At 41.5% G+C, this 12,308-nt stretch overlaps 1 protein-coding gene across 2 annotated transcripts in view; it reads right to left on the reverse strand.

Moving 5' to 3' along the window:
* Positions 1 to 1,537: 1,537 nt before the first annotated feature.
* Prkx (protein kinase cAMP-dependent X-linked catalytic subunit) overlaps positions 1,538 to 12,308 on the reverse strand; it is a 43,464-nt gene continuing 32,693 nt past the window's right edge. For both annotated transcript variants that reach the window (XM_017602134.3, NM_001033963.2), the window contains 4 exons: positions 5,725 to 5,782; positions 4,922 to 4,999; positions 4,452 to 4,600; positions 1,538 to 4,241 (listed from right to left, as the gene is read on the reverse strand). In XM_017602134.3, coding sequence (XP_017457623.1) covers positions 4,475 to 4,600; positions 4,922 to 4,999; positions 5,725 to 5,782 — 262 coding nt within the window. In that variant the 3' untranslated portion in view covers positions 1,538 to 4,241; positions 4,452 to 4,474. The remainder of the gene's footprint in view (positions 4,242 to 4,451; positions 4,601 to 4,921; positions 5,000 to 5,724; positions 5,783 to 12,308) is intronic.

Below are 12,308 nucleotides of genomic sequence, written 5' to 3' on the forward strand. Positions count from 1 at the left end.
TGGACCAATAAACAGCCACTTCCTGTAGCCAGGCAGGACTCCCAGTGGAGGAATAAGGACAGCAAACCACCCACAAATCCTTCAACATAAAATGTGTCCTGTCTACAAGAAGTGTAGGGAACAAAGATAGAGCAGAGACTGAGGGAATGGCCAACTAATAACCGGCCCAAACTTGAGACCCATATTGTGGGCAAGAACCAATCCCTGACACTATTAATGACACTGTTTTACTTGCAGACAGGAAGCTAGCATAAGTCTCCTCTGAGAAGTTCTGCCTAACAGCCAATGGAAAGAGATGCAGATACTCACACCTGAACATTGGATGGGACTCAGGGAGTCTTACCAAAGAATCGGGAGAAAGATTGAGACCAGAAGAAGACAGGATGCCACAGGAAGACCAACAGAGTCAACTAACCTGGACCCTTGGGAGCTCCCAGAGACTCAATCACCAAAGAGCAAGCACCAGGTGGACCTAAGCCCCCCTGTATTTATGCAGCAGATGAGCAGTTTCATTCCCAACAGGGGGGAGGGCTCTACCTGAATCTGTTGCCTGAATCTGTGAGGATCCTGTTCCCCTAAATGGATTGCCTTTTTTGGTCTTAGTAGGAGAGGGTGTGCCTAGTCCCGCAGATGTGATGTGCAGCAGGGTGGGGCAGGGTGACACCCCCCTCTCAAAGGAGACGAGGAAGAAGGAATGGGGGGAGGTCTTACATGAGTAGGTACTGGGAGGAGAGGAGCCGCTGATATTGGGATGTGAGTAAATAAATACATAAAAAAGAAACTCAAAAGAATTTAACAAATTTAGAGCCACTGTTGGTGCAGTTTTGGAGGTCTCCAACTGAGGTCTGTTTCATTTGTTGTTCTCTGAAACTGCTTCTTGTTGTGTAGTTTTGACTCGCCTCCAACATCCTCATCTCAGTGTCCTACCTAGGTGCTACCATTACATTGTGTCCGTTAAGTCAGGTTGAGGTTGGCTAGGAAGAAGGGATGTTTCCATGTGTGGATGGGAAAACTTCATTGCTTTAACTGCTGAAGTATGAAGCACTGGGAACTCTGAGAGGCTGAGTACAGTTCCCCTGGTAGCACTTGTATTCCTCCTCCAGGCTTCTACCCTCCCCAGTGGATATCCTGGAACAGCAGGTATTTTTGAATAACGAATTCTTATCACTTTTCCTGGCTTACTCTTGTGAGTTAGGCTACGTTCCTCTCCCCCTTCATGTCTGAAGTTTGTAATACTTCCCAAATCCTGGGGATAATATTCCTTGAAACAATCATCAACCCATTACATGGGTGTATACACATTTCCTTGATTAAGCCAACTTCATTTGAGCCTCAACAGTTCTGCCTCTGAGAAATGGGTACCAACTACTGTTGGTGACTGGATCACAGTGGTAATTAACCATGGTCAATGACTTTTTTTATATTTTTGGTTGTGAGCCTAGCCTTTAACGGCTGAGCCATCTCTCCAGCCCAATGACTTTTGTTTTATGGTGTTACCCTGTGTTTCAGGAACAGTCAAGCAAAGACCTGCAACAGATTTCTTAAAACATACAAACTTTTATTAAACAAACCTGGACTCAATAATAGATTTTATAAATTAGACAGCAGAAAAAGTTTTCCTGGGTCAAATATATAGAGAGATATAGATAGATATATACACAAATCACAGTGATTTTTTTTTGTAATTATGCATCGGGATTAGAAAGTGAGAGAAAAACAGGCTTTTTCATTTTGCATGATAATTTCAGGCAAGCTGACAGGTGCTCGGCAGCAGGGGGTGCCCCTCCGCAGTGCATGTGGCACCTGTGTTATAGCAGGTCAAGTGGTGAGTCCCACACTCTGAGAAGGATGGAGGTTGACAAGAGGATTTGAGTCTGATCTGTGAAGACCAGGAGCGCTGGGGAGGCACCTGGTCACTTCCTCTAAGTCACACAGGTAATAATGTCTATTACATAACCAACTGGAGCAACGCCCCCACCTCCTGAATGACAGTATGAGGCTGGATGCAAGGTTGTAAGATTCACAAGGCAGATTTTATGGGAACATATAATGGTTGGGGAGCAGATCCTCCCCCTAAACTGATGGGGACACACACAACCTAATGGGGGGATCCCCCACACATAAACCTTGATTTTGTATTATAATTTTCAGGTGGTTTACAGTGTGTCTGACAAATAAGAATGATAGGTGTCAGATGTTCATCAAATGCTTCCTCTGAAGCTTCATCAAAAACAGTAACAACAAAAACAAACAAAAAATCCCAGGAAATCAACATATTTCAATTCTACAGTCAGGAGTTAGAGACCCTTTCTGTGATTTTCACCTCAACATCAAGACCCACACAATGCTAAATTTTCACTAGGGTTCACCTAGCAACACAGTGGTGATTGGTATGTTTTGGTCCAATGTCAGGATATTTGCACAGCCTGAGGGTCCTGTGAACAGTATTTAGCCATCAAGTCACATTTTACAGTGCAACGTGTAACAGCTAGTAGGCGAGACAAGCACCATTCCACAGCACTCAGTACTTTATCTGTACTAAACATTAAAATGTCAGTCTTAGTTGAAGAGCATGGAAAGTTGTTTTTAAATTATTATTGGCTAGTGATTATTTTTATCTTTTACACTTGGTTGGAATCAAGCAACCACCCGAGGAATTTAAATTTATTAACTATCCCATTGCTTCATAAGAACTGTGCTGGGTGCACACTCTCACTCCCTGGACTGAGAGTGAAGAACAGGACCTATTTCCCTCATCTTTTTCCGTGGCTGCTTTTGTCCCACCACCCCTTCCTAATTTATTTTTTGCATGTTAACTGTGTGAACTGGAGAGGATCCAGGTTGGGTTCCCAGTATCCACAGGGCGGCACACAACTGCCTGTAAGTTCAGCTGTATGGTCTCTGGTGCACTTGCAGGCTGTGTGTACCAGAGTCACATGTACACACATAATTAAAAAGATTAAAATAAAAAATTATGATTACTATGTGCTGTCTGATGTCACTGCAGTGACACCACATGTTATAATTTACGGCTCAATTAAGGGATTTTAATTTGATTTTTAGGATTGGAGTCAGATTGCAAAGTGCTTTAGGAGCACAAAGAGAGTGCATGTGTGCATGTTTGATCTCCCCATGTGGGTTTAGAATTAAGGCAAAGTTATCTATGCTAATTTTACGCTATTTCCTACTTCATAACAAACATCTACTGACAGGACTTGATTATAATTCTGCATTCTATCTCCTGTATGTGTTTGTTTGTTTGAGGTACTAACCCAGTTAGTTTGCATATTGGAAAGCACTGAGAAAGCTTGCTAAAAATACAGCTTTGTACAAACTTTCATAGAAGATCCCGGCCTGGAACCTGAGTTTTCATGGACAGACATGGCTGTGAGAACAAAGTTGAGATGGTGAGAAGAAAATGTCATTTACAACAGAGGAAGGAGGGGCTTAAGGGGTGGATCCTTAAAAGTTCCCTTTTGGGGATGTGGATACATTTATATTATCATAAAAAAGGCAATTTTTGCAACCAGGTTGCCAGGCGGCTAATGCTGTATGCAGAGTTCTGGCTTAACTTTAGGAAGGGATATTTTACTGAAAACATCTAAACTGGAAGATTTGAGGAAAGCCACACATTTGTGCTATAACTGAATAAGGGTCTGCAGGGCATGTGGCTTCCTGACTTCCAAGTTTAAAGTGATCAGAAAAGAACTAAATAAACAAATAACAACTCAATAAACAATGTACAAATATGATTGCAAAATGCATAGAAAGGCATTTTAAAAATGCATATATCTCACCTTTTTTTTGCCTGCAAGGCAACAGAATTTTCAGAAATCTTTAAAAGTTGAACATGTCACAGGCACATCAAAGTGCCAAAATTTCCAGTTTGCACAGTTTTTGTGCACATACACACTGACAGCTATAATCAAATGGGTCAAATTCAAACTTTAAAAGTTCAGTAGAAAAACAAACGAACAAACCAAATTCACAACACGAACACAAGACTCATGAAGAAGGAGAAAACCTACAATTTAACAGTTTTTGCGAAATTTTCACTGGGCAGGTTTCCAGTTGTTGAAATGAGGCTGGGTCCCAAGGGTGATGGATTGTGTTAACATTGCAGGAACTTGCATATACACACCCACACACACACACCAAACCTTCTAGTTTCACAGCAAGAAACGGATACAACAACAAAACGGTTCTGGTCATCAGTGTGGTGTGGATGTCTTCACACACTTCTGGCAAAGAAAAAGAAGGGGAGGAGGGATTGGTGATTGGCAACATTACTACTGAGTTACCTGTTGATCATACATAGTAAGAAACCCTGCAGACTGGTTAACTCACCATCCTCAGTTGCACTGAGTGTATTTTTCTCAACTACATGGTAAATTCAAAGCTATCCTCAGCTACATGATACCCTACTTTGAAATTCAGAAAAAAAATTTTACCTTGCAGACATGAGTTCTCATCCTCAGAAATTTTTGAATGTTTCCAGATCTTCATCAGATACAGAAGGAGTCTTGTCCAACTCACCCTCTGGATAAGTCTCAAAGTTGGAGATGTCACCATCACTGGATAACTTGGGCACAATGGGTGGCTGAGAGTCATGCAAAATAAACCAACAAAGCAACAAAGAAATAAAATAAGTGAATGAGGTGACACCGGGTAGCCCAGTGGGGATATGCAGTGCCTGTCACTTGGAATGTAAATCTATGAAGGGCTTTAGACACCCCAGAACTGTAGTCACATGGTGTACATGAACACAGAAACAGTACATATACATAAAACACTAAATAAATGACAATAAACCTCTAGTAAACGAATTTGGAAGACTGAGACACAGTAGTGGGAGCTCGCTGGGTGGTTAGGACCATATATGAAGCTGTTCATTTAATTCAAGGGTGTACGATATTCTCACCTTAAGTTTCCTCTGTGGCACGGACTCCCACTCCACACCTCGGAACCACCGGTGCCGCTTGATGTCTTCTGCCCCATTCTTGAGAGGAAACAGACACACTAAGTAAAAAGCATTTGAGAAAAAAACAGTGTGTGTGTGTGTGTGTGTGTGTGTGTGTGTGTGTGTGTGTATCATGTCTAAAATCTCCCCCTAATAAAGCAGTTTAAAAAATATAGTAAATGGCCAGGTATGGTGGCACATGCTTTTAACTCCAGCACTCTGGAGAAGGAGGCAGGTGGGTGTCTATAAGTTTGATGCCAGCCTAGTCTACATAAGAGATCCAAGACAGTCAGAACTATATAGTGAAACCCTGTCTTATAAATAAAGAAATACTCTAAAAAAGAAAAAAAATAATAAGTCAACCATGGGTGGGGGCATATGTAAGTCATCCCAGTCCTGGAAGTTAGGAGATGAGTGGGTTACAAGTTCAAGGCTATCCTCAGTAACAACAGAGTGATTTTGATTGTAGCCTGGGCTACACAAAAACAGCAAAATAGGGGCCAGAGAGATGGCAGCTCTTTAAGAGGAGCCAGGTTCAGTACACAGCATCTATATGGTGGGAGACAACCTCCTATAACTGCAGCTGCAGGGGACCTAAGCCCACTGTGGCAAGTAATGTGCAGAGAGTAGTACATACACAGAATTAATATATACAAACGAACAAACGAGCTAAAAGCTAACTTAACATTGAGCATGGTCTGGGAGCTTCTGAGTGGATGACGTCACCATTAGTGTGCAAACTGGAATGCTAAAGCATGACTCACCTTCATGTTGCCCAGGCGCCGGGTCCTGTCTACCACCAGAAGCTTCTTGATGAGGTCCCTGAGTGAGCACAGAAGACTCAACTTGGATCCAGAAAATGCCAGAATTAACTCAGGTGCAAATCCCACCTACACCACCACACAGTATCTCCATCATGGGAAAAGAACTTATCAGGATTTGTGGGGAGCAGGGCAGGTAGGCAGCTTGCATGCTGGGATCCAACCCCTAACAGTGACCTTAAACCCCTGACCTCCAGCCTGTACCTCCTACATACCAGGGATGTAGACTAGCATTCCGTTTACATGATGGGGGGTGGAGCCCAGCCCTTGAGGCATGTGAGTGCTAATTGGGCCATCAGCACTCTACCCACTGAGCTAAGTACTCTGCCAAGTGAGCAACAAGCACTCTATGCACCAAGATAGAAACTCTCTACCAACTGAGGTATAAGCATTCTCCTCACTTAGTTACAAGCACTCTGCCCACTAAGCTATAAGCATTGAGATACTGAGCCACAGGCACTCTACCCACTAAACTATAAGCACTCAGCCAACTCTGCCTCAAGCACTCTCCACTGAAATACAAGCAGTCTCTCCACTGAGTTACAAGCACTCTGCCCACTAAGCTATAAGTCTTCCAGCCTGTGTATTTCACCTGCAAACCTTTAGCACTTATCCACTCCAGTATCATTCCTTCTTGTGTAACTAATTGAGAAGGCTGTTTTGCAGGCCACACCTGTGTTCATTTACACAGTTCTGTATGGGGAAATTGAGTTTACAGGCTGCACACAACTGTGGAACGAGTTCCCAAATAGCTGTTATTCTCCTGTGTCTTTATTGTGGATAAAAGATAAGAGAACGCAAAAGATTGTAAAGTGGACTAAATCAAAGACTTGGAGAAGTTAAGGCAGGGTGGAGACAGAATGGCATGGGTATGGCTGGATGGGTGTGTGTATGTGTGCGCATGCGCACACACATGAGCACTCATATACCCAAATATCCTGCAATCCATTGAATCTATGATGATATCCAGAGCATAGACTCAGTGAAAAGGATATTCGTAGCTCAGTGAGCATGCTGCTTACACTCAGTGAGTACAGTCTTCACCCAGTCCTGGATCTCATCTGCTAGATCACATACCCTAGATTCTGGGGGCACAAGTCTGTTTGTCACCCTGCTTTCAGGAGGCTGAGGGAAAAGGATCAGAAGTTCTGGGCTATGTGGGATCCTGCTGCCTAACTAAGAGAATATAATAAACAGTTGGAAACCAAGGCTCATTCTGGTTAGAAAATGTTCAAATCTGACCACATTCGAATCAAGTAAAGTTGAAGATATTTATATTTTTTAACATATGTTCTTCTTTTATCTTTTTTATTAGTTTTACCATAATCTTCATGAACTGCACAGTCAGAATGAACACTGAGCAATAGTTTTTGAAGCAGTGTGTTGACCTCTACATATCTTGAACCAGAAATGAAAAGGGACACATAACAACAGAAAGTGAGGAAATTCAAAAAAATTAGTTCCTATTGGGAACTCACCAGGACTGGATGAAGACTGTACTCATAAAAGCTTATATTCAACAAAACTGGAAAATATGGGGGAAATGGACAATTTTCTAGATATATATCCGGTATCAAAGTTAAATCAGGACCAGATAAACTATCGAAATAGTTTCATAAGCACTAAGGAAATAGAAGCAGTTATTAAAAGTCTCCTAAACAAAAACAAAACAAAAAACAAACAAACAAACAAACAAAAAAACCCCAAAAGCTCCAGGCCAGACAGTTTTAGTGCAGAATTCTATCAAACCTTCAAAGAAGACCTAAAACCAATACTGTCCAAACTATTCCACGAAATAGAAACAGAAGGAACACTACCCAATTCCTTCTATGAAGCCACAGTTACGCTGATACCTAAACAACACAAAGACCCAACAAAGAAAGAGAACTTCAGACCAATTTCCCTTATGAATATCGATGCAAAAATACTCAATAAAATTCTCACAAAGCGATTCCAAGAACACATCAAAATGATTACCATCAAAAATAACCATGATCGACCCGCGGATCCCGGCCCGCAGCAGCTCTCTGCTCCCAGACCCGGTGAGAGAGAGACCCAACCGCCTGGTCAGGTGGGCACTCCTGAGGCTGAAGAGCGGAAGAGACCACCAACACTGCTCACCCCTGCCCACATCCCTGGCCCAAGAGGAAACTGTATAAGGCCTCTGGGCTCCCGTGAGGGAGGGCCCAGGAGCCGCAGGACCCCTGCCAGAGACACCGCCGGACCCTGAAGGAAACAGACCGGATAAACAGTTCTCTGCACCCAAATCCCGTGGGAGGGAGAGCTAAACCTTCAGAGAGGCAGACAAGCCTGGGAAACCAGAAGAGACTGCTCCCTGCACACACATCTCGGAAGCCAGAGGAAAAAGCCAAAGACCATCTGGAACCCTGGTGCACTGAAGCTCCCGGAAGGGGCGGCACAGGTCTTCCTGGTTGCTGCCGCTGCAGAGAGCCCCTGGGCAGCACCCCACGAGCAAACCTGAGCCTCGGGACCACAGGTAAGACCAAATTTTCTGCTGCAAGAAAGCTGCCTGGTGAACTCAAGACACAGGCCCACAGGAACAGCTGAAGACCTGTAGAGAGGAAAAACTACACGCCCGAAAGCAGAACACTCTGTCCCCAGAACTGACTGAAAGAGAGGAAAACAGGTCTACAGCACTCCTGACACACAGGCTTATAGGACAGTCTAGCCACTGTCAGAAATAGCAGAACAAAGTAACACTAGAGATAATCTGATGGTGAGAGGCAAGCGCAGGAAGCCAAGCAACAGAAACCAAGACTACATGCCATCATTGGAGCCCAATTCTCCCACCAAAACAAACATGGAATATCCAAACACACCAGAAAAGCAAGATCTAGTTTCAAAATCATATTTGATCATGATGCTGGAGGACTTCAAGAAAGACATGAACACACTTAGGGAAGCACAGGAAAACATTAATAAACAAGTAAAAGCCTACAGAGAGGAATCGCAAAAATCCCTGAAAGAATTCCAGGAAAACACAATCAAACAGTTGAAAGAATTAAAAATGGAAATAGAAGCAATCAAGAAAGAACACATGGAAACAACCCTGGATATAGAAAACCAAAAGAAGAGACAAGGAGCTGTAGATACAAGCTTCACCAACAGAATACAAGAGATGGAAGAGAGAATCTCAGGAGCAGAAGATTCCATAGAAATCATTGACTCAACTGTCAAAGATAATGTAAAGCGGAAAAAGCTACTGGTCCAAAACATACAGGAAATCCAGGACTCAATGAGAAGATCAAACCTAAGGATAATAGGTATAGAAGAGAATGAAGACTCCCAGCTCAAAGGACCAGTAAATATCTTCAACAAAATCATAGAAGAAAACTTCCCTAACCTAAAAAAAGAGATACCAATAGACATACAAGAAGCCTACAGAACTCCAAATAGATTGGACCAGAAAAGAAACACCTCCCGTCACATAATTGTCAAAACACCAAACGCACAAAATAAAGAAAGAATATTAAAAGCAGTAAGGGAAAAAGGTCAAGTAACATATAAAGGCAGACCTATCAGAATCACACCAGACTTCTCGCCAGAAACTATGAAGGCCAGAAGATCCTGGACTGATGTCATACAGACCCTAAGAGAACACAAATGCCAGCCCAGGTTACTGTATCCTGCAAAACTCTCAATTAACATAGATGGAGAAACCAAGATATTCCATGACAAAACCAAATTTACACAATATCTTTCTACAAATCCAGCACTACAAAGGATAATAAATGGTAAAGCCCAACATAAGGAGGCAAGCTATACCCTAGAAGAAGCAAGAAACTAATCGTCTTGGCAACAAAACAAAGAGAATGAAAGCACACAAACATAACCTCACATCCAAATATGAATATAACGGGAAGCAATAATCACTATTCCTTAATATCTCTCAATATCAATGGCCTCAACTCCCCAATAAAAAGACATAGATTAACAAACTAGATACGCAACGAGGACCCTGCATTCTGCTGCCTACAGGAAACACACCTCAGAGACAAAGACAGACACTACCTCAGAGTGAAAGGCTGGAAAACAACTTTCCAAGCAAATGGTCAGAAGAAGCAAGCTGGAGTAGCCATTCTAATATCAAATAAAATCAATTTCCAACTAAAATTCATCAAAAAAGATAAGGAAGGACACTTCATATTCATCAAAGGAAAAATCAACCAAGATGAACTCTCAATCCTAAATATCTATGCCCCAAATACAAGGGCACCTACATACGTAAAAGAAACCTTACTAAAGCTCAAAACACACATTGCACCTCACACAATAATAGTGGGAGATTTCAACACCCCACTCTCATCAATGGACAGATCATGGAAACAGAAATTAAACAGAGATGTAGACAGACTAAGAGAAGTCAAGAGCCAAATGGACTTAACGGATATTTATAGAACATTCTATCCTAAAGCAAAAGGATATACCTTCTTCTCAGCTCCTCATGGTACTTTCTCCAAAATTGACCATATAATTGGTCAAAAAACGGGCCTCAACAGGTACAGAAAGATAGAAATAATCCCATGCGTGCTATCGGACCACCACGGCCTAAAACTGGTCTTCAATAACAATAAGGGAAGAATGCCCACATATACGTGGAAATTGAACAATGCTCTACTCAATGATAACCTGGTCAAGGAAGAAATAAAGAAAGAAATTAAAAACTTTTTAGAATTTAATGAAAATGAAGATACAACATACTCAAACTTATGGGACACAATGAAAGCTGTGCTAAGAGGAAAACTCATAGCGCTGAGTGCCTGCAGAAAGAAACAGGAAAGAGCATATGTCAGCAGCTTGACAGCACACCTAAAAGCTCTAGAACAAAAAGAAGCAAATACACCCAGGAGGAGTAGAAGGCAGGAAATAATCAAACTCAGAGCTGAAATCAACCAAGTAGAAACAAAAAGGACCATAGAAAGAATCAACAGAACCAAAAGTTGGTTCTTTGAGAAAATCAACAAGATAGATAAACCCTTAGCCAGACTAACGAGAGGACACAGAGAGTGTGTCCAAATTAACAAAATCAGAAATGAAAAGGGAGACATAACTACAGATTCAGAGGAAATTCAAAAAATCATCAGATCTTACTATAAAAACCTATATTCAACAAAATTTGAAAATCTTCAGGAAATGGACAATTTCCTAGACAGATACCAGGTATCGAAGTTAAATCAGGAACAGATAAACCAGTTAAACAACCCCATAACTCCTAAGGAAATAGAAGCAGTCATTAAAGGTCTCCCAACCAAAAAGAGCCCAGGTCCAGACGGGTTTAGTGCAGAATTCTATCAAACCTTCATAGAAGACCTCATACCAATATTATCCAAACTATTCCACAAAATTGAAACAGATGGAGCCCTACCGAATTCCTTCTACGAAGCCACAATTACTCTTATACCTAAACCACACAAAGACACAACAAAGAAAGAGAACTTCAGACCAATTTCCCTTATGAATATCGACGCAAAAATACTCAATAAAATTCTGGCAAACCGAATTCAAGAGCACATCAAAACAATCATCCACCATGATCAAGTAGGCTTCATCCCAGGCATGCAGGGATGGTTTAATATACGGAAAACCATCAACGTGATCCATTATATAAACAAACTGAAAGAACAGAACCACATGATCATTTCATTAGATGCTGAGAAAGCATTTGACAAAATTCAACACCCCTTCATGATAAAAGTCCTGGAAAGAATAGGAATTCAAGGCCCATACCTAAACATAGTAAAAGCCATATACAGCAAACCAGTTGCTAACATTAAACTAAATGGAGAGAAACTTGAAGCAATCCCACTAAAATCAGGGACTAGACAAGGCTGCCCACTCTCTCCCTACTTATTCAATATAGTTCTTGAAGTTCTAGCCAGAGCAATCAGACAACAAAAGGAGATCAAAGGGATACAGATCGGAAAAGAAGAGGTCAAAATATCACTATTTGCAGATGACATGATAGTATATTTAAGTGATCCCAAAAGTTCCACCAGAGAACTACTAAAGCTGATAAACAACTTCAGCAAAGTGGCTGGGTATAAAATTAACTCAAATAAATCAGTTGCCTTCCTCTATACAAAAGAGAAACAAGCCGAGAAAGAAATTAGGGAAACGACACCCTTCATAATAGACCCAAATAATATAAAGTACCTCGGTGTGACTTTAACCAAGCAAGTAAAAGATCTGTACAATAAGAACTTCAAGGCCCATACCTAAACATAGTAAAAGCCATATACAGCAAACCAGTTGCTAACATTAAACTAAATGGAGAGAAACTTGAAGCAATCCCACTAAAATCAGGGACTAGACAAGGCTGCCTACTCTCTCCCTACTTATTCAATATAGTTCTTGAAGTTCTAGCCAGAGCAATCAGACAACAAAAGGAGATCAAAGAGATACAGATCGGAAAAGAAGAGGTCAAAATATCACTATTTGCAGATGATATGATAGTATATTTAAGTGATTCCAAAAGTTCCACCAGAGAACTACTAAAGCTGATAAAC

Source organism: Rattus norvegicus, chromosome X, assembly GCF_036323735.1.
Source record: "Rattus norvegicus strain BN/NHsdMcwi chromosome X, GRCr8, whole genome shotgun sequence".
Classification (NCBI taxonomy): domain Eukaryota; kingdom Metazoa; phylum Chordata; class Mammalia; order Rodentia; family Muridae; genus Rattus; species Rattus norvegicus.